Below are 27,677 nucleotides of genomic sequence, written 5' to 3'. Positions count from 1 at the left end.
CAGACACACCAGAGCCTGACCCCAACTGGAATGTTTGTGGGGCAAAATAGACACATATATGCTTGGCGCATGTTACAAGGGTACATATAGGGCTCCTGTGTAAAGTGACACTCGTGTCAGAAACACCTTTTTTTGAACATTAAGAATGAACTCTAGCAAGACTTGCTTAGGGCTAAACTATACACTGTGTTAAATATGTAGCGTGCACCTGATCCTCTCTATTTTGTATTAATGCTTGTATTCAGGTTTTAACAGTTATTACAAACTACACACGCATTTAAAGTCACAACAGCAATAAAATATAAAATAAATAAAACAGGACAAAAACATAACAATACAATCAAGTATCATTACACCCATAGTTCTAGGTATGCCGACGAAATATTGGTATGTTTCTCTGGACGAAGCTACTGGAGTTGTGAGACTTTCTGTCCAATATGTTATAGATGGGGTGGATTTCTCTTTCTAGTCTTGGGAGTATTAGTCTTTTTGCTGTCATGAAGGCTCGTATCATCCATTTCCTATTGCCATCTGGTAATTTCCATACAGCTGAGACATAGTTCAAGATTGCATGGATGTCCTTGATTTCCATATCCCCACCATTTTGTTTACCTTAGTGTGTGTGGGCCCCAATATGGATCGGGACTACTGGGGACGTTTAAACCAACAGAGCCAATGGCAATAGTGCCAATTGAGAAGCTTTTTTTTTTTAGTCCTTGTTTGCGTGTGAAATTTGGAGAGGGGAGTGGCTTGGGTGAGAAGCTTTAAACCTCCCCTATCTGCCCACAATGGTCCCAATCCAAATCAGGATTAGTAAAGTAAACCAAAAGTGGTGAGGATCAGTTCCACACTATGTATAATGTGTATTTTAGCCCTTAGTCTTCAGGAATTAAACATAGCTAGTTCTACTGGTGTCTGGGCTGAGCCATAAGGAGCAGTAGGAGGCAAACTGAGCGACCATGCCAGAGAGTGAGAGCCATGAAAACTGTTGTTCCTCAGGCAAAGTCTCACCCAGACAGGAAGCTTTTTGCAGCACTTCCTGTCTGGGCAGCCCCAGTGCTCACCCTGGAGGTCAGGCCAGTCCAGAGCCTGAGAATACTTTTCTGTCCAGGGAGATTCCCCCTCCCCCATGCAGTTTTGCAGCTTACCGCATGGGGCAGCTGTATACAGAGTCCCGATTTCAAGTTCTAGCACTGGCATCCTTTGGCAACTGCTCTCTCCACACATTATGTTTTTAGGCATTCACTAAAATTCAGGTCCCCTTCATGGATCACTGCCTTGTTGTGGCGAAGGGGCTTGCGTAACTCAGTGAAGCCATAAGCTATGCCGTGCAGGGCCACCCAAGACGGACAGGTCATGGCAGAGAGTTCTGACAAAATGTGGTCCACTGGAGAAGGAAATGGCAACCCACTCCAGTATTCTTGCCAAGAAAACCCCATGGAACGTATCACAAGGCTAAAAGATATGACGCCGGAAGATGAGCCCCTCAGGTCGGAAGGTGTCCAATATGCTACTGGGGAAGAGCAGAGAGTATTTCCAAGTAGCGCCAGAAAGAGTGAAGCGGCTGGGCCAAACCCGAAAGGACACTCAGCTGTGGATGTGTCTGGTGGTGAAAAGAAAATCCGATGCTGTAAAGAACAATATTGTTTAGGAACCTGGAATGTCAGATCAATGAATCAAGGTAAGCTGGAGGTGGTCAAACATGAGATGGCAAGATTGAACATCGACATCTTGGGAATCAGCGAACTAAAATGGACAGGCATGGGTGAATTTAATTCAGGTGACCATCATATCTACTATTGTGGGCAAGAATCCCTTAGACGAATCCAAGGCAAACCATTCAACATCACAGTAATTCAAGTCTATGCCCCAACCACTGAGGCCGAAGAAGCTGAGGTTGATCGGTTCTATGAAGACCTACAACACCTTCTAGAACTAACACCAAAAAAAGACGTCCTCTTCATCATAGGGGATTGGAATGCTAAAGTAGGAAGTCAAGAAATCACCGGGATAACAGGCAGGCATGGCCTTGGTGTACAAAATGAAGCAGGACAAAAGCTAATAGAGTTTTGCCAAGAGAACATGCTGATCATAGCAAACACTCTTTTCCAACAGCACAAGAGGCGACTCTACACATGGACGTCACCAGATGGTCAATATCGAAATCAGATTGATTATGTCCTTTGCAGCCAAAGATGGAGAAGCTCCATACAGTCAGTAAAAACAAGACCTGGAGCTGACTGTGGCTCAGATCATGAGCTGCTTCTTGCAAAATTTCGGCTTAAATTGAAGAACGTCGGGAAAACCACTAAACCGTTCAGGTATGACCTAAATCATATCCCTGATGAATATACAGTGGAGGTGAGGAATAGATTTCAGGGATTAGACCTGATAGACAGAGTGCCTGAGGAACTATGGACGGAGGTCCGTAACATTGTTCAGGAGGCAGCAACAAAATCCGTCCCAAAGAAAAAGAAATGCAAGAAAGCCAAGTGGCTGTCTGATGAGGCTTTACAAGTAGCTCACGAAAGAAGGGAAGCGAAAAGCAAGGGAGAAAGGGGAAGATATACCCAACTGAACGCAGAGTTCCAGAGAATAGCAAGGAGAGACAAGAAGGCCTTCTTAAATGAACAATGCAAAGAAATCGAGGAAAACAACAGAATGGGAAAGACTAGAGATCTCTTCAAGAAAATTGGAGATCTCAAGGGAACGTTTTGTGCAAAGACGGGCATGATAAAGGACAAAGAAGACAGGGACCTAACAGAAGCAGATGAGATTAAGAAGAGGTGGCAAGAATACACAGAAGAACTATACAGGAAAGATCTGAATGTCCCTGATAGCCATGATAGTGTGGTCACTGAACTTGAGCTGGACATCCTCGAGAGTGAAGTCAAGTGGGCCTTAGGAAGCATTAGTAACAACAAAGCTAGCGGAGATGACAGTATTCCAGCCGAGCTATTTAAAATCCTAAAAGGTGATGCTGTTAAAGTGCTGCATTCAATATGTCAACAAATCTGGAACACTCAACAGTGGCCACAAGACTGGAAAAGGTCAGTTTACATTCCAATTCCAAAGAAGGGCAACGCCAAAGAGTGTTCAAACTACCGCACAATTGCGCTCATTTCACATGCCAGCAAGGTGATGCTCAAAATCCTACAAGCTAGGCTTCAGCAGTATGCAAACCGAGAACTACCGGAAGTACAAGCTGGGTTTAGAAGAGGCAGAGGAACTAGAGATCAAATCGCCAACATTCGCTGCATCATGGAGAAAGCAAGTGAATTCCAGAAAAACGTCTATTTCTGCTTCATTGACTACGCTAAAGCCTTTGATTGTGTGGATCACAACAAACTGTGGCAAATTCTGAAAGTGATGGGAGTACCAGACCACCTTACCTGTCTCCTGAGAAACCTGTACGAGGGTCAAGAAGCAACAGTAAGAACCAGACATGGAACAACCGATTGGTTCAAAATTGGGAAAGGAGTACGACAAGGCTGCATATTGTCACCCTGCTTATTTAACTTATATGCAGAGTACATCATGAGAAATGCCGGGTTGGATGAATCAGAGGTCGGAATTAAGATTGCTGGGAGAATTATCAACAACCTCCCATATGCAGACGATACCACCCTAATGGCAGAAAGCGAAGAGGATCTCAAGAGCCTCTTGTTGAGGGTGAAAGAGGAGAGTGCAAAAGCTGGTTTGAAACTCAACATTAAAAAAACTAAGATCATGTCATCTGGCCCCATCACTTCCTGACATATAGAAGGGGAAGAAATGGAAGCAGTGACAGATTTTACTTTCTTGGGCTCCAAGATCACCGTAGACGGTGATTGCAGCCATGAAATTAAAAGACGCTTGCTCCTGGGGAGGAAAGCTATGGCCAACCTAGACAGCATAGTAAGAAGCAGAGACATCACCTTGCCGACAAAGGTCCGTCTAATCAAAGCTATGGTTTTCCCAGTAGTAATGTATGGCTGTGAGAGCTGGACTATAAGGAAGGCTGAGCGCCGAAGAATTGATGCTTTTGAACTGTGGTGCTGGAGAAGACTCTTACGAGTGCCCTGGACTGCAAGGAGGTCAAATCAGTCCATCCTAAAGGAAATCAACCCTGAGTGCTCATTGGGAAGGACAGCTAATGAAGCTGAAGCTCCAATATTTTGGCCACCTAATGCGAAGAGAAAACTCCCTGGAAAAGACCCTGATGCTGGGAAAGACTGAAGGCAAAAGGAGAAGGGGACGGCAGAGGATGAGATGGCTAGATAGCATCACGGATGCAATGAATATTAACTTGAGCATGCTCCGGGAGAGAGCGCAGGACAGGAAGGCCTGGCGTGCTATGGTCCATGGGGTCACGAAGAGTCGGACACGACTGAACGACTGAACAACAACAAAAATTCAGGTGTACAACCCCGAAAAGTGTGAATATGACAAATTTATTGTTTACATTTCTATCCCATCCTTTCCCTAAGGAGGTCAGGGTGGTGTGCTACTAGGTTCTCTCCCTTTGCCTTCATTTTCTCCTCACAACAGTCCTGTGAGGTAGATGAAGCTGAGAAGTAGTAACTGACCCAAGGTCACCCAATGAGCTTCATAGCTGAATAGAAACTTTAATATGGGACTCCCTGCTCCTAGTCAGGCACTTTAACCACTATACCACACTGTTTCTTTTAAACAGGTGTTTGGAATCATATGTTCATACAGGTGCCCTTGTCTCAAAGCTGGGATTGGTTATGGCTATTTGACTGTACACGCAGTGCCAAACGGGCTTATTCCTATGCAATGTATGAAACAGTCCTATGTCAATACTTAAAAGTGGCTTCAACTTTTGTTATTTGCATATGGCTGGACTGTGTTCACAACTATTTTATTTTTTATTTTATTTTATTGCATTTATACCCCGCCTTTTTTTTCCTCTTGCAAGGAACCCAAGGCGGCTTACATTATCCACCTCCTCTCCATTTTATCCTCACAACAACAACCCTGTGAGGTGGGTTGGGCTGAGAGTCTGTGACTGGCCCAAAGTCACCCAGTGAGCTTCCATGGCCGAGTGGGGACTAGAACCCGGATCTCCCAGCTCCTAGTCCAACACTCTTGCCACTACACCACACACTGGCTAATGTGGCTAACACACACACTAATGGTAACTTTACAGACTCTGCTGGAAATACTTGGATCAAGTACTCTGTTCTTACAATATACCTTGACTATACTTTGGTAGATAAAGATACAGGTAGCCTGTAAAAATATTATATGTGGTGTTAACTTGTGAGTAGGTGTGAATGGGTCGCTGTAATGCCCAGGATAATAACTCTGGTTTCATTGTCTTGGCTAAATTAATTCTTGAGTCCATTGTAGTGCAGTGTCTAATGGGAGGCAGAGGAACCAGGTTCAGATCCTTCTCAACTGTGAATCTCTAGACTTTGGTAAGGGACAAACTCTTTGCTTAATCTAACTACTGGGCAGTTTTGATGTAAATGAGAACAGCTGTAAACTGGCAGAGAGGTGTTGCATCTTATCCATGAGCAGATGTTTGTTTGAGGATGTAGTGGGCTACAGAACAATATTTTTCTCCAGTTGCATTATGAAGTAAAATCAACATTAATAGTTCCATTCACATAGAACAAGGAAGGGGGAGGAGGAAAAGAGAACAAAGTTTCTTCTCCTCTGTCACTAAATAAGGGGTTTGTGGAGGAACTGTACGTTTAGTATTTCACAGATAGCACATTAATTTTGGGAATCCCTGCTGACTGTCTGGGCAGAGCCGTCAGTTTTCAAATTAAGGGCATCAAAACTGTGTCTCTGAGATCCTGCCTATATTTCTAAACAGGAGAGACTATAGCTGCTGCTCCTCCTTTGCCTGCTTTAGCAAGTAGGACTCTAGTTTTACCACATAGCTGGCCGGGGAGGGGAATGGGCAGGTGAAAGGACTAGAAGGAATGGGGTGGGAGGCACTGCAGCTATTTCCTCTTGCACTGTCTCAGAACCCTCTTAATCTCCCAAGTTGTAGCCTGGCAACCTGGTTTGAAATATAAATCTCTCCATTTTGGATCTGCGGATCACGATGTCCTTTTCCCCCAAATTCCTTGGCCAACTGCTTTAGTTTCCATACTAGGTTTTGCCAGCTTGTGGTTCAGGCCAGGTAGGAAAGGGAAATGGAGATGAATGACAGTTACAGACTGAAGGTGGGCGCACATACTTGTCACACATTTTACCTCACATAGGTGCCTGATATGCAGTAAAATCCTCCTTAAAATATTATATACTGCCTTTCTATCCCATCCTTCCTGGTGCCACCACAGAATAACGCCATTTTTTTGTGAGTGCTAGTCTAATGTCAAGAAAGGTGCATGAAACAGGAGCCTGTCAGATTGTCATCATCATTATTTTATAATATAACATAATATTTATGTATTATATTTACATATCACTTGTATGAAAATTTTGAAGTGAATTATGTCACAAATCATAAGTGCCCAAGGAAGTTGATATAGTAGGAGGCATCCAGTCCAAGGTCTCTTGATCCTAAGCCATTTAGGACTTTAGAGGTGAACAGCATAATCTTGAATTTCGCCTGGAAATAAAATTAACACACAGTGTAGTTATCTCAGTGCTGGTGAAATATGGACCTTTGTGGCTAGCAACAGCTCCTAAGCATGCAGTCATGTTTTGGGCTAATTGCAACTTCCAAACTCTCTTCAAGAGCAGCTCCACATAGAAGACATTACAGCAGTCTAATCTAGAAGTTATCTGGACATATCTGACAGTGAGAGGCTCCCTCTTTTCCAGGAGAGGGCGCAGCTGGTGAGTTAGTTTAAGCTGGAAAAAAAGGTGATCTCTGTGAAAGGCACAGCTTGGACATCCAAGAGCATTGGTATATCCTGAAGTGCCTACCAGACTGTGTATGTGGTCGTTAAGCAGGAGAGTGACCCCATCCAAAACAGGCAAACCCCCTACTTCCTAATCAGTTGACTGCCCTGCCATAAATCTCTCCATCTTACATAGGTTGAGTTTCAATTGATTTGCCTTCATCCAGTTGATCACTGATTTCAGACACCTGTGAATCCATTGCTTCACCTTAAGAACACAAGAACATAAGACAAGCCATGCTGGATCAGACCAAGGGTCCATCTAGTCCAGCATTCTGTTCGCACAGCGGCTAACCAGCTGTCAACCAGGAAGCCACAAGCAGGACACGAGTGCAAAAGCACCCTCCCACCCCATGTTCCCCAGCAACTGGTATACATAGGCTTACTGCCTCTGATACCTTCATTCATATTGCATGGTGACACCCACCCACCCCAAATCCCTGGATATCTGTGCTGAATGTTTTCATGTAGGATAGGTATTAAATAGCATGGGAGAGAAAAATTGAACCTTGTGGAACCCCACAGGAGAAATTGCCATGGGGTGGAGCAGCATGCCCGACACCACCATCTGTCATCTACCTCTGCTAAGATATCCTAGCTGATAGTATTGAAAGCCTCTCAGGAGAATTTGTAGGGTTGCACTCCTGCTGTCCTTCTCCTGACATAAGTCTGTAACTAAGGCAGTTTCAGTCCCATAAGCCAGCCTTTCCCAACCTGATGCTCCAGATGTTTTGGATTACAGCTCCCAGAATTCCTGATCATTGGCCATTCTTGCTAGAGTTGATGGGAATCAAAGCTCAAAACATCTGGAGGGCAGCAGCTTGGAGAAGGCTGCCATAAGTGGCCTGAAAACCTGATTGGTAAGGATCTAGATCAGCCTTTGCCAACCAGGTACCCTCCAGTGGTTTTGGATTATAGTGCTCATCAGACCCAGCCAATTGTCAGGGATTATGGGAGTTGCAGTCAAAAGCATCTAGAGAGGACCAGGTTGGGTAAGGCTGATCTAGGTCACTTGGATCATCCAAGATTGGATGAAGTTGAGCTGCCAATATGTACGTAATCTCCTTTTCCAAGAATGGCAACGTAGGGTTCATCCTGTGCATGTTTAGGACTTATTTCTGTCCCCTTTTATCCTCTTTTTCTTGGTGATGCCTCTCTTCGTTTTTGGTGGTGCATAAGAGGCCACCCTGAGTGTGACCAAAGGGCGGTATCCAGTGCTGCTAGTGCACCAGCAGGACCCACCACCGCCAAAATGGAATTGCTCATTTCCAGAATGGGACAGGTCAGCAGAGGTAGCAGAAGGGAGCTTCGCTGACCTGTCCTACAAGCGTTTCATTCCTGAGGTTGCTCTAGGAAGCATCCACTTTCTGTTGCACTGGTGGTGGGTCCTGCTGGTGCAACGCAATTAGCAGAGGCTCATGGACAGCACTGAATACTGCCCTATGTGACCAGATTCCCAGAACTGGCAGGGTAAAGATCAAGTTTGCAAGGGGTTGGCTACACTTCCTCAAGCCGCCGCATCAGCTTCCTTTAGCATCGGCAACTGAAACTCATCCAAGCAGTTGCAACCAAAGGAGGCCAAGGACAGACTCTGTAGCCTTCAGTGTGGCATCTAGCTTGGTGTCCATATATGTCTTCCTAGAAGAGCCAGCCAACAGAATGTTGCTTTTGTTGGGGACCTGCTGGTTGGCTGAAGTACTTGTTGTCCTTTGGGCTGTTTGTTTGTGTGTCAGGGTGTGGGAGCAAAATGCCTATGCTATGTGATCCACTCATAAGATTCCTGAGTTCCAGAAGCAAGCCTGTATTCCTCCTGAGTGGCAAATGCGAAGTGCTGTGGCATGAGCTTTTATAAGCAGCCTTGTTCTTTTCAAATGCATGAAGTGAACCGAGAATGTAGTAGGTACCTGTAGACAATGTTGGTTTCTGGTGTTGCTGTTGTGGCTTCAAGGACTGATGGTATCTTGTGTTTGTGTGGCTCCATCCTGCCCAGCAATATTTTAAGCAAAACTCAAATTCTGTCTTAAATACTAACTAACCTTTGTGTATGCTCAAGGAAAACTGTGTTTTAACTGGTTTAAAGCCAGCTCAGGCAGTATCGGTTCATCGGCTGGGACAAAGTCAGTGCTGGGCAACGTCTTGCAAACAACATTGTAAAAATTACCTTTTGTCTAAAAATATTCTACCTTAAATCTATTTATTTATTACATTTATATCTTGCTTTTCCACCAAAAATAGCACTCAAAGCAGCTAACAGTAATAAAATGCAGAATTAAAAGCATCTTAATTAAAATGTAACAGAAAAGCAAATCAATTAAAAGCACAACAAAAAGCAGAACAATAACGAAATAGCACCCAGTCAGGTAAAAAAAACACCTCCTTTCAGAGATGCCCCTCATGTTAGACTGGGGCTGGTCTCCAATGAGATCTAGGCCAAAGTAAACATTTTGGATACCGCTTGTAGTGGATGCATAAGAAATGAAAAAGCTTGCATATATGTATAAGACCTCAGTGTAAGTGTATTTACAGAGCTAAGAAATACAAGCCACTGATGAGTTTGTCCAACATTGTCACTGCTAATGAAAAGCTTCGCTTGAGCTGGCATTTTACGCTATAGGTCTGTGTCCTTTCTGATCTGCTTGAGTCAGGTGCGCATTTTGGTATTTTTCAAACTATTTTGTGCACAGACTGAATCAGCCGGAGATAAGGTTATTGACTGGCGGGTCAGTTGAATGTGTGTAGCACTGGAGATCTAGATGCCTAAGTGTAGTCTGGGCTGTTGCGCTCTTGCCCTCAAGGATGTCAAAAAGCTCTGGTACTGTCCATCTCCAGCATTCAAAAACCAAGGGTATAGCTTAAAGCATGTTGGATTTTTGCCATTTGCTTCCCATTGTATTCCTCTACAATGACTACTTTCTGTGAAGCTTTTTTCCTAAATTTTATAAGCTTTAGGTCTCCCCACACCCCCAGGGCAAAATAACTGGGAGTTTATATCTCAGTGGTCCCCAACCTGATGCCCTCCAGATGTGTTAGATTACAACTCCCATGATCCCCAGCCACACCTGGAGGGCATCAGGTTGGGGGAGGCTGTTATAGTTAATTGGCAAAGCTCATGTCTTCGACATATAGGGTTGGATCCAATAGGACCTTTGCATGGACTGAAATGAGTAGAAACCCTCATTTCTGGAAGGGGTACGACTTGCCCCTTCCAGAACCGAGCGTTTCCGCTCGTTTTGGCACTTGCCCGTGGAAGTGCTACATTGCAGCCACCACTGGCGGGCCTGGGGTACCCACACAAGGGTCCTATTGGATCCAGCCCATAAAGTCCCAGGCTAAATATGTTGTCTCTCTCAGACTCCTGGGAACTAATCATCTGACTTGATACAAGGCAGGTAATTATACATCCATGCAAATCTTAACATCTTTAAATCACAGAAGTAGTATCTAAGTATAATGCCTAGAAGGACATCAAGATAGTAGCCTAATTAAAATTGAGCTCACCTTCCCTTAAGTCCCAGTTACAACTTTAAACATTTGTTAACCAAAAGTTAACGAAAACAGATAGATTTTGCAATGCTTGGCCTTGGTGTCTTTTTAAAAAGAGAAATGGGATATTAATTTTTTTTTAAATACAGCTGTTGGTTTAGTATGCAAAGGCCACGCTGCTTAAAGAGTAGAGATCAAAGGAAAGATTTCTGTCTGCAGAATGCAAATATGATGTGGTGTTTTTCTCCCTCTAAGCGGAATGAAGTCAGAGTGTGATTGCGTTTGTTTCATCTCTAATTGTGTTCTGTTTCATCTCTCTCTAAAGCAAAAGGCCAGTCTTGGTTCTTCAGAATGATGCTCTGTACTCCCAGAGGCGACCATATACCAGTGAGGATGAAGCGTGGAAATCCTTCCTTGAAAACCCTCTTACAGCAGCGACCAAAGCCATGATGAGCATCAATGGGGATGAAGATAGTGCCGCTGCCTTGGGCCTTCTCTACGACTACTACAAGGTAGCGCCTTGTAACTGGGGACAGGCTCCAGTGTGCTTTGATTCACGGAGACTCCTGAATGAAATAATAAATGCCAAATCATTGCCACTTTGTGGAGAGCAGAATACTGCTGCTTTTGTAGTGGCTACAAATAGCGTGATGAGAACTTCTAGTTACATGACTCGTTGCAAAAACAAAATTGTATCAGATAAGTATTTTTTCCCAGATATGACTAAACAACCTGTTCTGGAAGGTCTCTTTAATAGGTTGAGGCGTTGTACATTTTCACCTGCTGCTGGTAGGCTTTGTTGATGGATGCTGTCTTTAATGTTATGAAATGAAAAGAAAATTAGAGAGAAAGAGGGTGTGTGTGTGTGTGTGTGTGTGCATGTGTGTGTGTGTGTGTGAGAGAGAGAAACAGTGAGGATTAACTTATTATAAACCTAGAATTAAGGCAAAAGATTATCCCTAAACTATGGAATAGATAGGTTCTTGGGTTATGCCATCTTTATATGGAAATTGCAGTTTATCATTTGATAATTTGGAAGTACTGCTGTTGCTTACCTGTCACCTCTGATCCCTGACTGCACCAGGCTGTCTCTGCATCAAGCGCTGAGGTAATAGTTACTAATATGGGACAGGCTGGTCACTTAAATGGAACTGAACTCTCTCTCTCTCTCTGTCTCTCTGTGTGTGTGTGTGAGAGAGAGAGAGAGAGAGAGAACTCTGAATCATCCAGTGAACCTGATTGGCAGGAGGTTTAGGGCAGACAAAATGAAGTGTTTCCTCACACAGAGTGTACTTACCACATAGAATTCACTACAACAAAATATGCTGATGGCCATCAGTTTAGGTGCGTTTAGAAGGGGATTAGACAGACTCTTTTATTTTTATTTATTACATTTCTATCCTGCCTTTTTTCTTCTTGCAAGGAACCCAGGGTCACTTACATGGTCCTCCTCCTCTCCATCTCATCCTCACAACGGCCCTGTGAGGTAGGTGATGCGGAGAGTTAGTGACTGGCCCCAAGTCACCCGGTGGATTTCATCGCTGAATGGGAACTAGAACTGGGGTTCCCCCAAGTCCCAGTCCAACACTCTAACCACTAGAGCACACAGGTTCTCCTAGAGGAAAAATCTGTTGATGGCTATTATAATGGTTATGTGCAGCCTCTAGATTTCAGAGCCAGTATTATCGGTCAGTACCAGTTGCTGGGGAGCAGGACTAGCAGGAGAGGAAAGTTGCCTTTATAGCCTGCTTGTAGGCTTCCCTGAGCCACCTGTTTGGCCACTGTGGGAAACAGGACATTGGACTAGATGGACCCTCAGTCTGTTGCAGCAGGACTCCTCCCATGTCCCAACCTATCAGTGTCCAAACTGCACTGGATTTCCTGGGAGCTGAGCATCCTCTTCCTTAAACTTCCTTATGACCCACCACACCAGTGTAGCTCTGGAAGGTTTCCTTAACTGGATTAAATGGAAGGTTTCTTTCAATTTCTAATAGGTTATGTCTAAATAGGTCTATGCTCCACTGATGATATGTGGTCTTCTCTGCTACCAGATGGAGCCGTAGCCAGTAGATGCCTTTTTGAATTAAGAATGGCTTGACAAATTGAACTGGGGGAGTGGGGGACAGATGATCAACAACTGCTGTGTGTGTGTGTGTGTGTGTGTGTATGTGGGGGGGAAATGAGGCTCCATCTTTATCTGGTTTTTCCTTATCCTTGTGGACTCTCCATTAAGTCAGGAGAGAGTCTCCAAGGAATCTGCTTTGTTCTGCTGGCTTTTTATTAGCTAGTGCTTCATACCAGCCTTCCCTAACCTGATGCCCTCCAGATGTTTTGAACTACAGCTTCCAGAATTCCTGACCATTGGCCATGGTGGCTGGGTCTGGTAGGAGCTAAAGTCCAAAATGTCTGGAGGTCATCAGGTTGGGGCAGGCTACTTTACACCGTCATACAGCTGCCACATGAGGTTTGCCTGCTTTCTTGTGAGAGTGCACACCAATCTCATGGAATGGCTGTGATTCTAAGGCAGACTTCCCCAACCTGGGTGCCCTCCAGATGTTTTGGACTTTAATTCCCATTATCTGTGATCACTGGCCATCCTGCCTAGAGCTGATGGGAGTTACATTCTAAAGCTACAACCTGGAGGGCACCAGGGTGGGGTATGCTATTCTAAGGTGTTCTAAGCTAGCCTTCCCCAACCTGATGGCTTCCAGATGTGCAGGACTATAACTCCCATAATCCCTAGCCAGCATTATGAGAGTTGTAGTCCAACACACCTGGAGGGAACCAGGTTGGGGAAGGCTATTTTAAGCAGACCAACATTGTCTCTTTCCAACTATTTGGCTGCTTCCCAGTTCCAAACCTAGGTGAGGGAGAACTTGGCCCATCATCCAAATCCAAAGAAGTGAGGTACCCCAAAGGTAGCTAATTATGAATGCCAGGGCAATGCAATCTCATGTTGATGGTGGCCCCTAAATCTTGAGTAGTTTACTGCAGCAATACTGTACTTTAGTATAAGCTTATTCTAAATATCCAAAACTTGACGGACCGGCTACAGGACTTGGAAGGTTACCAGTCTGACCCATTGATGTATTTTCCCCCCAGTACCTACCTTGTAAAAAATAATAATATAAGAGCTTATGAAAGGCTTGGAAAAGAACAGCAGTACTGGGTAAGAGAACCTTAGATTGGCAGCTGTCGGCCTTGGACCCCTCAACCAGCACAGCGACATCCCAGCACAAGCAAGGCTATCCTCCTCAAAAGTTTCTATGGACAAAAACAAATCATAATTTTCATGTTGAGCTATTACCTGGGTGTGTTTGTGTTAAAATTTGTGTGTGTGTGTGTATGAACAAAGATACAGATCAAGTTTTAATAAGATAACTACACATTGCCTTGGCAAATGAAGGTTTTGAGATCCTCCTTCCTCCAAATGCAGGAGAGATTTGCAGGGGACAGTCAGTGGGCACTGCTTAACCCTTTCTCCATCTGCCAGTGTTAAATGGCCCCCGCCCTCCCCATTAGCATTACAAACTCAAACAGGTTTGGGAACACCAGGTTTGTCTTTTAATGTGTATTTTTACCCTTCATGTGCTTAAGAGTGTTCATCTTGGTTTCTGGATGTGCAACATGGGAATTCCTGAAACATACAAATCAACAATGAAAGATCTATGTTCTGAAAATTATAGACCTTCAAGGTGTGTCATGGTTGACTTAAAAGCATACAAGGAAGTACTTACAGGTTTGGTTCTGTGTTCATCTATTGCTCCGTGACTCACTCACATAGTATTTAAAACTCTCTCTTATATGTATGCCACTTTACACCAACTTCTTATATATATGTATATGTGTGTGTGTGTGTGTTTCTGCTCTCTCTCTCTCTCTCTCTCTGGTGCACATACTCACCTGATTTGCTAAGTTTGTGCTGGAAGCTATTTAGCACAGTATTCCTGTTTTAAAAAGAAGTTGTCATCAGCCTCTAACTAATGACTACTTGCTTAAAGAGGGTGTTTCCACTATCCTTTTAAATAGCTTGTATTTGCTACGTAAAGGTGTTTGGATGCAAAGTATTGCTGATGCAGCAGATTTCAGCACTGAAGGATATCAAGCTAATTTCCATCTAATGGGAAATATGAAAACTTAGTAAAGTACAAATTGTCACCTTCAGGCCTGTCAAAGTTATGACCACTACTCATATACCTTTTCTTTATTTTTTAAATCTGCCTTTAAGCCAGTCTTTCTTAAAAGAACAGTTAGTATTATATTTGCATCCTTGGAAAGCAAGGATGCAGCTTATTGCTACTGGAACTGGAAATCATGCTTTAAAAGCAAAATGTTCTGTCCAAATAGAGGTGTAGGGGAAAGAGGTGAACATCAGGGCTTTAGGGGGCAGACATGGAAACTTCTGGCCTGCGGGCCTAATCCAGCCCATGAGCCTTCTCAACCTGGCCCATGAAGAGCTCCTTGCTGGGAATGCTTCCTTCCTGTGACCCCACCCCTTTACCTTTGAGCATGGCATGCTGGTGTTGAAGATCCAAACCTCTGTGCAACTCAGGGAGAGGTCTAATCTCTATTTCCAGCGCACCATGATAAGGATAAATACTGGGATCTCTTCATAACTCAGCTCCATGGCTGAGCTACAGAGAGATCCCCATCTTTATCCCCATCGTGGCATGTTGGGCGGAGAGGTTTAGATGCAGTGGTACATTTTGAAGTGTCGGTACTCATCATGGCAGTCTCCACAGCCAATGCCCCAAGGAAAGCCCAAAATGCAGTGTTGATCCATTTCTCTTTCTCTCTCTCTCTCTCTCTCTGTGTGTGTGTGTGTGTGTGTGAGAGAGAGAGAGAGAGAGAGAGAGAATATACACACAAAAGAGCAGCAGTAATGGCATAATGCCCAATGTATTTGGATGAGCTGGCAGTCACAGAATAGTGAGCTGGCAAGGGGCAGTGTCGTGGTTAGCATGTGGATGTAGGCTGGAGAGACCTGAGATTGTATGAGAAAGGGGTGAAAGAGGGACAGAACATGTCCCCAAACAACATTAAACTACCAGCTCAAGATTTTTCAGGAGTTTATTTTCCCAGCACCAAGGAGAAACATTTTATCTCAAAATTGATAAAGCAATTCTAGCAGTTTTCATCTCCATCAAACAGGTCTTTTGTCAAGCTCAGGGGTCTTAATTGCCCATTCAAGACCAAGCCACCCCCAAAACACTCTGCATTACAACAGACATAGCTCACAACATAGTGTTGCTGGGGAAAATCCATTTCTGCCCAAGGATTGCAAGGACTGCAGCTAAGCGCAGAGAAAACAGGGATGTCTGAGTGGGGTGTCAGATCACGCCATCATCCCTGCTAATCAAAAGGTCCTGGTGTTTTGACCCTGTGAGTCCTGGCTCCGCTACACCACAGGGTTTAAACCTTCTCACCCAGCATGCTACATTGGAGATGAAGATGGGCACTTCTCCACAACTCATCTGAATTGCAGAGAGCTCACAGTCTTAATCCCAGTCATGGTGCGCTGGGCAGGGAGCTTTGGCCTGATCCTAAACCTGGTTAAGAAGCAGTTCTGTGACTTAGATGATCTCTCACTCTCAGACAGCAAGTCAAGTTGTTCTCTGGAGACAGTCCCAAGCTGAATGCCTCTTCCCTTCAATATTAGGTAATGCGTATATGTTTTTTTCCATTGCTCTTTGGTAATACTTAAAATTTAAAGAAAATGTGCTTATATAATGTCCTGCTAATAGGTTTCAGTTGATTATTTTAATTTTTCCTACATTCAAGGTTCCCCGGGAAAGGAGAGCATCAGCAGTGAAACCAGATGTAGATCATCCTGATCAAGATCATGGCAAAAGGTTCAGTATTCAGCCTTGAAATGCATTTTAAAAAATCCACTCTATGCTCAGCATCCCTCCTAAAAAAGGGGAGCAAATTTTAAAAATTAAATCAGGATTTGTTTTTCAGTCTCTGTCAGAGCATCTTCCCAAAGTCACTTCAAGTTTGAGTCTTGACAGATGTGATGTGAATGCAACTTGGCCAGCGGTATTCACTCTTGCCCTTGGCCTAACGGCAGGCCTATCAAGATAGACAGGGAGGACTGAGCATGCCCAGGAGGAGGAGGAATCCTAGGGGATAAATTACATGCTACATTTAATACATAGTGTGTGGATGATCCTTACTTCCTTTTTTTAAATTTCCAGTCAGCCCACAGGGCCCTGATCTAGACCAGCATGCATGGGTAGGGAGGCTTAAACCTTCTCACCTAGCTACTCCCCCCACCTAAATTCACACACACCCTGACCTGAGTAGGGACTTACAAGAGGGAGAAAAAACCTCCACTGACACCAATTAAAGTTTCCTCCCTCTCTTTAGCCCCTGCACAAGGTGGGTGGGGGAAACACAAGTTTAGGCGGGGGGGGGGGAGTGGCTTGGTGGCAAGGTTTAAACCTCCCCTTCCTGCACATTCTGATCCTGATCTGGATCAAGGCCCTGCACACTTAATTGAAGGTAAAAAAGGAGAAAGTTAGGATCACCTGCGTGCTGCATATTTAACATAGCATGTAGTTTAGCCCAAGGAAAGCTCAAAGACTAGACATCATCCAAGTGGCCAGAAACATTGTCAGTCAAATTATCTTAACTTGACAATTGGAGGTATAGAGTTAGGGCCATATCCAATGTTAGTCCTACTTAGAGCAGACCCATTGAAATGAATGGCATTTAAGTTAGTCTAACATTGGATGCAACCAAATTTTCAAGTCCCCTCCCCTTTTTTTTGAGAGGCCAGAGTTGCCAGGAACACATTAATAGTACTTGTGTGGGGAAGGAGAGGAGGGTGAATGTGACCGCCAGCTACTTGCTCAGCTTCAAATTTAGCTCCCTTGAGGACAGTGATTGTGTTTATTCCCATATGGATAGATTGGTAGACTTTGGCTGTGTGTGTGTGTGTGCGCATGCATGTGGATGTATGCACATTTAAGCTAACCAAGGAATAAGTAACTCTGAACACTCCATTATTAAAAGTGTTCCAGGGCTAGGGATGATGGGAGTTGCAGTCCAACACATCTGGTGGGCACCAGCTTAGATGAGAATGGTTGCATCATAACATTGATGTGTAACAATGCTTTTAAAGCATTAATAGTTTCTCTCTCACCAGTGTGTAACCTCAACATGCTTCTTGTCCATTGAAGGCAATAGGGAAATCCTTCTGGGGTAGGGGAGTGACCTCCGTCAGGCTTAAGCTCCAGTGCTTCTCATTTTGGAAACTGATGCTCACAGCGCTTACTCTGCCCCTAATCAAATATCTTGTTTGTTTAGGAACAGCATGCCAAACATGGTGGAACCGCCACTCATTTCTGCCGGGGAGAACCGAGTCCAAGTCTTGAAAAACATGCCTCTGAATATTGTTCTTCCGCACACATCCCAAATGGGTGTTGACAAAAGGGGCCACCTGACAACTCCAGATACAACTGTCACTGTTTCCATCGCTTCCATGCCCACGCACTCAATTAAGACGGAAACTCAGTCGCACAGCTTTACTGTGGGCATCCCCCCGACCGTCTATCACCCAGAGGCACCTGACCGGGTGGTGGTGCTAGACAGGAGCCTCAACGCTGACCAGTTTAGCTCTAATGCCCAGCCTCAGAATTCCCAGCGGCGTACTCCGGATTCCACCTTCTCGGAGTCTTTTAAAGAAGGAGTGCAAGAGGTACAGAAGCAGCCATCCATGGTTTTTTGCATTTGATGCTCTGTAATGTGCTTGGCACACAGCTGGTGCTATGCAATAGGGCTGTGTTTGCCAGGGAAGCACAGAAAAGCCACAGAACATAGTGTTGGCCATGGAATTTGGCTTCCAGGGCATTTTGAAAATCAATCCTTGTGGCTGCAATCCTGTGCACACTTATCTGGGATTAAGTCCCATTGAACTCAGTAGAAGTTACTTCTAAGTAGACTTACATGGGACTATACTGTAAATGCTTTTAAAAATAAAAAGCAATTGTCAGTGGATTAGAAATAGAATATTTTCTCAGAATTAACCTATGGGTATTATGTCCTAAATTTCTAGTCCTTAAGGCTGTTCTGCACCACTGGTCAATCCCAGAAGCCAGACAAGTTGCTGAATACAATTTCCAGTGGCCCTCCCCATGACTAGTAGAAGCATAATAGTGTGTACTCCCTAATCTGTGCATGGATATCAGATTCCTACTTAATTCTTATGTAAACCTGAAATCTCAATCCAGGTAGATTAGAAATAGAAGATTTTCTCAGAAGAGCCTATGGGTATAAGGTACTACATTTAGAACAAAAGTGACTACTATACAATATGAAATCACTAGCAAAAATGCAGGGCTCACGTTACAGGAGATTGCTCCTTCTGCTTGAATGTGTGGTGGCAATAATATTGGCAAGGCTGAAAGACATACACCGTGTGTGTGTGTGTGTGTAAAAAAGTCTGTTTCCAACACAGCATCGCAGAAAGAACTAGCTGGACTGAAGTGCAAATATCTCCAAATCACTGGGTATCCAGTACAAATATATGTATTAGAGGAGCTAAGCTCCCCCGCCCCCCGCTTTTTCTCCTTCTTCTTTACAGTTCCTGAAAGAAATCCAAATGCCATGCTAAAGAATCACAGTCTGTCTTTGGAATAAACTGTGCAAATGAATATGTACTGGTGCATAACATTTTGCAGTTTGCATGCCTTACTGTGAACCTGGAGCCTTGGCAGAATATTTGGTTTTATTTATCTTTACAACAAAATCTGAGAGAAACAGGAATTGAGACAAGACAGCCTCGGTTAAACATTGCTCGGTTAAATATTAACCATATGTCAGGGGTACAGGACCTCAGCCCCAGGACCAAATCCAGTCCTCCAGGGTTACCTAGATAACTCTACTCCCTTTCCCTGTCCCTGCTCACTTTCCCCAACCAGTGAGCATTTGGTGGTTTGCTAGTTTCTGTGCACTTTTTTCCCCATTCTAAAAGGCTGAAATGCCTCTCCTAAGGCTTAGTGACTGGCAGAAAGAACTTGAAGCTGGCACTGTTGGTATTTGGGCCCCGCCACCTTGGCCTTTGGCCCCACCCACCACTGCAGTGTGGCTCTTGAGAGTTTATCCAAAATTGAATTCAGCCCTTGGACTGAAACTGGTTCAATGTCCTTGTTTTAGGTTGTCCAGATGTTGGAATGCTGAGTAGACATGGATCTATGGGGCTACCTAGTTAGGAACATAGGAAGCTGCCTTATAATGAGTCAGACCCTGGGTCCATCTAGCGCAGAATTGTTGACACTGACTGGCAGCAGCTCTCCAGGGTTTCGGGCAGGATTCTTTCCTCGCCCTATCTGGAGAAGCCAGAGATTGAACCTGGGACCTTCTGCATGCAAAGCATGTGCTGTATCACACTGAGCTACACTCCTCCCCCCCTTTCAACTTGTGTAGGCTTGCTTTGATGTGCATGCCAAGTAGAGGGTTGCGCACAGTATCTTAATGATAAATTTGGGGCTCAAGACTCCTTATAAATCTGCCACCTAGGTCTGAAACAATGATTATTAACATTTCCAGGTTTTCTTCCCTGCTGAACTGAACCTCCGGATGGCCAACATGAATTCCGAAGACTACGTGTTTGAGAGTATTTCCGGGTAATCTCTTATCCTTCAGATTGTGAAGCGATCTACCTCTGATGCATGGCAGGGCTTGACTTGGCACACTTTGGTTTTGCTCTGATCTCTTGCCTATGTTCTGTTTACGAAATGTATTTCTTTTATTTTTATTATTACATTCATACCCCGCCTTTTTTCCTCTTGCAAGGAACCCAAGGCGGCTAACATGGTCCTCCTCCTCTCCATTTTATCCTCTCAACAACCCTGTGAGGTAGGTTGGGCTGAGAGTCAGTGACTGGCCCAGAGTCACCCAGTGAGCTTCATGGCTGAGTGGACATTGGAACCTGGAAAGAGACATACTTCTATTGCTAGCCACCTGTAGGACAGCTTTCCTCAATGCAGCACCCTTCAAGCATGTTGGACTACAGCTCCCACGGCTGGGAGTGATAGGTTGTCATCGAACTCCTCTGGCAGGTGTTGGGTTGGTGAAGGCTGCTTTAGGTGAAGACTAGGCAAGTGGTGACTTAGGGTCCAGGGCTTCCCATCTGGGCCTGCCACACAGATCTTTCTTTCAAAAGACTTCCCTTGTATGAAGCATCTTGGCTGCTTGCTTCCAAGTCAGGCAAATGACTCGCTTGCCCCTCATCCCCAGCCTGGGTGACCAACAGAGGTTTGTTGAGCCTTCCCCTCTATATCTTGGCTCCAGATTCCCATGCAGGCAAATCGGGGTGAGCAGCTGAGGGGAAACAATAAGAGAAGACCTCTTCCAAAGCTTCTTTTACTCACGCGCTTGAGGGGCTGAAAGAGCCCTCTGCCCAGGATTCTGCTCACTTGGGAGTGAGTCAGCTGATGGTGCCAGGGTTGTCCAGCCCTGGCTCAGTTCAGCTGCCCCCTGTCTAAAAATGAGTTGCCAACCAGGGCATGGCAACTTTCTGCACTCTCATTTTAAGTGCTCTTGTGCTAAATTAGAAGCATGTACTCCGGAGAGTCCTTTGGTAAAATAAGGTACCTTTCCTCCCCAGTTTCACATTTAAAATCCAGTAGCAAAGTCTTCATGGCAGGTTTGGGTACCTGTGGTATGGACTTGCCAGAAGAAGCAGAGGGGCCAGTGCAACTATATTTGGTCCCCTTTTCTAAACCAGTGTCATGTAGCGGCTAAGAGAATGAGCTATGAATCGGGAAGTCCCTGGTTCAAATCTTGTCTCTGCCATGAACTCTCTAGGGGGCCTTAGGCAACCCCCCCCAGGGGGCCTTAGGCAACCCCCCCCCCAGCCTCCTCATCTGTAATTTGGGGGATAATAATGCTGACTTACCTTACAAGATTGTTGTACGGATTATAACTAGGTAATGGATGTGAATAGCTTTGAACACCTGAAAGTGTTACACAACTGTTAAATATTATTATGACCACTTCATAAGCACATGAAGCAGTGTCAAACACAGTAGATGACTTGGACCGGCAGACCTGTATTCAAATCCCTGACTAGCCAATAAACATCCTGGGGTGATCTTGAGCAAGTCACTGTCTCAGTCTAGCCTGCTTCTTCACACAGCACATAGTTAAACAATGGAATTCGCTACCACAAAATGTAGCGATGGCTGCCAGTGTGGATGGCTTTAAAAGGGATTAAACAAATCATAGAGGATAAGCCTGTCACAGGCTGCTAGTCATAATGGCGTTGTTGTTGTTGTTGTATTATATAACCTAGTTCAAGGTTATTATGGCTGTTTTATTGATTTTGCATTATATTGTATTTTATTCTTTTAAATATTTATGTTGCATTTTATATTTTTACCTGTGTTTTATAGTGGCATTTTAGTTTCTTAGTGTTTGTAATCCACCCAGAGAACATTATCTGTTGGGCAGATTAGAAATGTACTAAATACATAAAAATAATGTATTATTTAGTAGATGTCTATACTGCTGAACGTATTTAAAAATATCTCAGCAGTTCACAGAATGCATTATAATATATATTAAAATACATTTAAAATACAAAAAAATGGCTAAAACGTTTATATAAAACTTCAATAAAAACATGTAAATCAATTAAAGCCAATACAACACCATACTTATTAACAAACAGACCTCCAACATCTTATATTGCCTCTAGCAATAGAGGCAGCATGTCTCTAAACAGCACTTGCTGGAGGACATGAGCAGAAGAGTGCCTTTTGTTTGCTTCCCATGAGGGGCACCTGATTGGCCACTGTGGGAACAGAATATTGGACTAGATACTGGTTTGATGCAGCTTGACTCTTCTTATGTTCTTTTTGCATGGGTGTGTTGTGATTAATGATAAGAAGGGATAGCCCCAAACATGCCAACCTGAGCTCTTCGTAGGATGGCCTGATATAAATGTGACTGACAGATGGATAAGTCATCCTCTGTAGTGATCTACATGCAGATTGCAACCTTTTGCCTACTCTGGAGTCAGAGGTGTTTTTCCATGAAGGAAAAGCATAACTTAAGAAGTGCCCATAAGATGAGAGACCTTTCTTACTGATTCTCTGAGTCGGCAGGATTTAGAATGGCAGTTTAAAAAAAATATATGAAAAGGACAGCCAAAGGCTTGGGGGGGGGGATGGGCAAGTAGCCAGATCCATGATCCATTCTCTATTTTCTATATCTGGCACATTGGTTTTATGTTTAGGTTCTTTCCAGATGGAATTGCCTGATCAATCTCCCCCTTCTGACTTTTCAGGAACAACTTTGAATACATGCTGGAAGCTTCCAAATCGCTCCGGCAGAAGCCAGGAGATAATACAATGACTTACCTAAACAAGGGCCAGTTTTATCCCATTACACTGAAGGAAATTAGCGGTGGCGAAGGAATCCATCAACCCATCAGTAAAGTTCGAGTGAGTTGCCACTCCAGAAACTATGTGGGAGCAGAAGCTGGTGGCAGAGGGGTTGTTTAGTATTTCGGATGAGCAGAACGGAGATAGTCACCCGGGGCCCTGCTGGCAAATTTCTTATGGACTAGCTCAAGTCTGCTGGTTGCTAGGATTCTTGCTGTAATAATAATGATAATGGACTAGATTGACCTTGGTATGATCCAGCAACTCACTTCCTATGTTTTTAAGAACGAGTGCATACTTAGGATCAATGGTTACACCTTCATTTAAGAGTTCCTGAGTACACGTACTTTATAATTTCAAAGCACATCAGTGAACAATAGGGTGGTGGCGGTGGTTTTAAAGGAGAAAAACCAATAGTGTTTGTTTAAAACAAAGGTGGGCAACTTGTGGCTCTCCAGAAGTTTTGGCCTACAATTTCCATCAGCCCTAGCCAGTGGAGAAGGATGATGGAAGTTGTAGGCCAAAACATCTGGAGAGCCACACGTTGCCGACTCCTGATTTAAAATATGGGTCATTTTTGTCAGTGCATTTTAATTATTTGTTCACTGAATAAATTTAAGATTTTTAATCTTGGTCCATCTGCATTGGGAAGATGATGTATAAACCACCCTCATGCATTTCTTGATCTGGAGAAAACCTGTTCATATAGTGTCATGTTTGACAAAAAATTCTTATGTTTCTAAGTTGAGAAAAACAGCTGACTGGCATGATGCGCTATTAATCCAAGTTACTGTAACAGTTTCTCAGTGTACAGGATATTAATAGTTCTCTTCTCATGATCGTCACAGTAGCTCCGTTAAGTAGACCAAGCTGAGGTGTAATTACTTTCTGCACTGTTCTCTCAATTCACACATGACCCGCACACAGATACACCCATGAATGATGTATAGTATCATGAACAACAAGATTCCATTGCTTCGCTAGCTTGGATTTTGTTTTGTTTTTTAAAGTGATAGGCTACTGACTAAAATACATAAGTGGTTGACAGTCTGAAGTTAAACTGGGTTCCTACTTCAGGAGTATATCTGTAGTCCTGGTAGCTACCTGCATAAAAGGGTGAGTTTATTTCTACACCTCTGCAGAAGAACTTTATGCTGAACAGCCTCAGAAAAGGGCAGGATTATGCCTATCATTAGCTAGTGAGGGGTACTTCCTCAAGTGGCAGATCTTGGAGTACCATTAAAAGGCAGCAAAGTGTTCAGTTATTATATTATTACTACCATATGGGTGTTTTTTTTTTGCCTTGAGTACTAAATGCCTTAGTTTAGGTCAGGCTTCCCCAACCTGGGGCCCTCCAGACATTTTTGATTGCAATCCCATCAGCATGGCTGATGATCAGAGATAATGAGACTTGTAGCCCAAAACATCTGGAGGGCACCAGGTAGGGGAAGGCTGTCTTAGGCTGTCTCTGGGAAATGAGTAGCCTTTATGTAAGTGCAGTTGATGTACTTCTGTCAGGCCCAAGGCCTCTTGTCCCAGTGTCCCCCTGCCCCCCGTTTTCCAATCTCTCAAAAGCTGTTTCTGACGTTGCTCTGTATGCCAGCAGATCAAGAGGGAATTCTGCCATTTCTCTTGCTCTTGTCTCTCTGCCCACACTATTAGCTGTCAGGAAGCTGCTGCTGATTCAAGGTGTCCTTCCGATCTTGGGAAGTTCTCTTCACCACCCCACCCATAGTGTGCAGACTGCAAAAGCAAACTGCATCTTACTGTGGAGGTGTGCAGGCTGCTAGGGCTGAAGTATTGGTTAGGCCCGAGGAGCATTGTCCACACTTCAGCTTAACAAAAGGCTGGCCTGGCGGTATTGCTAAGGTTAAGCCAAGGATAACCCGCCACCCTCAACCAAGGGACTCTGCCAAAAACCCGCTGGCCTTTCTGTCAATTAAGACTTTCTGTCTCTTCTCCTGTCCCTCTCTCTCCCTTCCCCACTTTTTTGAAGAGTGTCATCATGGTTGTATTTGCTGAAGACAAAACAAGAGAGGATCAACTCAGGCACTGGAAGTACTGGCACTCGAGGCAGCACACAGCCAAACAAAGGTGCATTGACATAGGTAAGAAGCTCTTCAGCTGCAGGTGCCAAAGCTCCCCTTGGCAGGTTTCAGTCCTCTGTTCCTTTTTCTTACTGCACATTTCCCATCAGCCCAGGGCCATCTTGAGTCAGTTTTCCCACATGGCTTCAGTTTTGGGTGAGGTGAGAAATATTATTGGGCATCCTCTCCTTTTGGGTTAGGGAGGACTATAGATCTAAACAAATAAGCAGGATACTTTTGGGTGGGCACTAATACCCCAATTAGTGCCTGCCCAAGGTCAGGCTCCACAACTGGGTAGCAGAATGTTTAACTTGCAGTGGGCGTTGCAGGTAGCTTAATCCAAGAGGGTAGGAAGGGACTGTGGCTCAGTGGTAGAGCTCCTGCTTTGCATGCAGAAGGTCCCAGGTTCGATCCCCGGCATCTCCAGGTAGGGCTGGAAAAACTCCTGCCTGAAACCCTGGAGAGCTGCTGCCAGTCACTGTTGGCGATCCTGGGCTAGGTTGGAGGTGGGCAACTTGTGGCCCTCCAGGTATTTTGTCCTACAATTCCCATCATCCCTCACCATTGGCTATGCTGGCTAGGGCTGATGGAAACCGTAGGCCAAAACATCTGGAGGACCCCAAGTTGCCCACTCCTGGGCTAGACGGAGCAATGGTCTGGCTCGATATAAGGCAGCTTCCTAGGCGCCCATGGTTTCTGGGACAGGTTTCAGGTTTTTGTTCTCTTGTTTTTAAAGCTGACTGCTGCATCGCTCAAACAGAGGTTGGGTATTGCTGTCTTAGGTTTGAGCTGCCTTTGTCACTGCTAGTGTGTGTTTTGCCCACTTTTGTTTTTGTCTTGTGTGGATGATGCAGACTTCTTGAATAGTCTCACTGTGAGCTTTGATCCCTGTTTTTCAGAGCTAATAATCAACCCAACACCCTTGTTATATTCCCCCATTTCTGCCATCCTCCTCCCAAGGAAGCAGAGTCAGTTCCTGAAGGGAGAGGTGTTCAGGCCTTAAGCCTGCCTGTAGTTCATCCCCTCTGCTCTGGAGTCTCTTCGCCCCTAATCCGAACTGTGTATGGATTAGTTGCGGTTACTCAGTGTGGAGGGAAAAGCACTCCGCACATGAGCAAAGCTGTTATTGCTTATTGCTCAGATGTTTGAAGGTGAGCTCTGATGTTGCAAAACAGGTTCCAGGTCTGAGGTGAGTCTCTGGCACAAGGCAAGCCCCAGGTACAGTTGGGGCAGGGAGATGAAAGATGACAGTGCAGATACCCACTTGCCTACAGCCAAGCTGTGACTGGCCAGCTTCCAGGTGCCTTGGGTTGGAAGGCTGGGTTGCAGTCCCAGCCCTTTCCTTCTGTGAATAAAAGTGGGGATTAATCACTTGGCACTTAAAAGGCAGGCGCGCATGCAAATCACCCTTTATTATTAAAGGAGTTTTTATGAAAAGTATATAATATCCTTGCTATGCAGGGTGACATTTCTCAAACAAAATCACAAGGCACGGCAAAAGTAGCAGGTGTCTCCTCTCTCTCTCTCTCTCTCTCTCTCTCTCTCTCTCTCTCTCTCTCTCTTCTTTAGAACTTTTTTGTTTAATTTCCTGATATTTACACTTACTTTTTTTAAAAAATCCCTTATTAAAGAGGTGCCCACAGGCACATTTTAGTGTTGTTGCTTTTAACATTCCATAAGGCAGTGCAGAAGACACTGCCACTCCAGGCCGGACAAAGGTGCATTGACACAGGTCTGTTTTATGTGCATGATCAATAGAGTAATATACCATGATGTGTGTGTTTTCTCCCTGTTGACAACAGCTGACTACAAGGAAAGCTTCAACACCATCAGTAACATTGAGGAGATAGCCTACAATGCCATCTCCTTCACTTGGGACATTAATGATGAAGCTAAGGTATGTGCCCAGGCTTATCTTTCCTGACTCTTTTTAATACATAAGGAAAGAAAGGGATGTCTTTTGATGTTGTCAGTTAGCATATAACGAGATTGTTTCTGCTTTTGAGTTAGGAAAGTTGCTTGAATACAAAGTTCTGAAGCTGGTGGATAATGAAAGTGACAGGAAGGGAAGAAAGTGGCCCTTTTCTGACTCTTGTTTTATATATATACACACACACACACACACACACACACTTGGTTCGACACAGAAGCGTGGTGAGGAGAAGAACTAGGAAAGCGCAGCAGGCCCCTTCAGTGCCTTTCCAACTGTCTGGCACTTTGTCAGGATCTCAGACTGCTGCACCTATTCAAACACACAGGTTTGAGCCACCTAAGTTTAAACACAGGTGTGTTTGCAGGCTGGAACTTGTATCCCTCTGCAAACGGTCCATCTCCTCCATCAAAGTGGCCTTGCATATGAGACTTACTGAGTCACCTTTGAGTCTCCGTTTGTTATGCAGAAGTCACTAGAGAGTATAATAGAGGATTGTGCTGCTTCGAGGAAGTTTTCTCAAGTGGTGGTTTGGCTTCGTGTTGCAAATTTGGGTGGCCAGATGCCCTACTTTACAGAGGAGAATCCTCTGTTTTGTGAGCTGGCAGTGGACAGTCCTCTGTTTGAAGATGTCCAAATTTGAAGAGGTTCCAGTTCTCTTAGGCCCAAGACCCTGTCATGAACTACTAGAGATGTCAGGTACCATGGGAACTACATTTCCCTTCTTTCCTGGTGACCCCAGTCATTTGTGGCTGTCCAATGAATGCCCTGCCAGGAGTCTCACTATCGCAACCAAGTAATGGACTATACCCAGCTTCCTCCAAGCTGGTACCCTCCAGATGTGTTGGACAACAATTGCCACCATCCCCCAGCCAGCTATGGGAGTTGTAGTTCAACGCATCTGGATGGCATCAGGTTA

At 44.4% G+C, this 27,677-nt stretch overlaps 1 protein-coding gene across 3 annotated transcripts in view; it reads left to right on the top strand.

The window, feature by feature from the left end:
* Positions 1-27,677, top strand: part of GRHL1 (grainyhead like transcription factor 1) — a 74,256-nt gene that overhangs the window by 5,724 nt on the left and 40,855 nt on the right. For all 3 annotated transcript variants that reach the window (XM_084826660.1, XM_084826661.1, XM_084826659.1), the window contains exons 2-8: positions 10,675-10,861; positions 16,131-16,201; positions 17,661-18,051; positions 19,902-19,978; positions 22,645-22,801; positions 24,738-24,849; positions 26,631-26,725. In XM_084826660.1, the coding sequence (XP_084682786.1) occupies positions 10,675-10,861; positions 16,131-16,201; positions 17,661-18,051; positions 19,902-19,978; positions 22,645-22,801; positions 24,738-24,849; positions 26,631-26,725 (1,090 nt within the window). The remainder of the gene's footprint in view (positions 1-10,674; positions 10,862-16,130; positions 16,202-17,660; positions 18,052-19,901; positions 19,979-22,644; positions 22,802-24,737; positions 24,850-26,630; positions 26,726-27,677) is intronic.

Source organism: Heloderma suspectum, chromosome 1 (assembly GCF_057233095.1).
Source record: "Heloderma suspectum isolate Gila_16-S chromosome 1, 16-S_ref, whole genome shotgun sequence".
Lineage (NCBI taxonomy): Eukaryota > Metazoa > Chordata > Lepidosauria > Squamata > Helodermatidae > Heloderma > Heloderma suspectum.
This window is presented reverse-complemented; position numbering and strand designations above follow the sequence as displayed.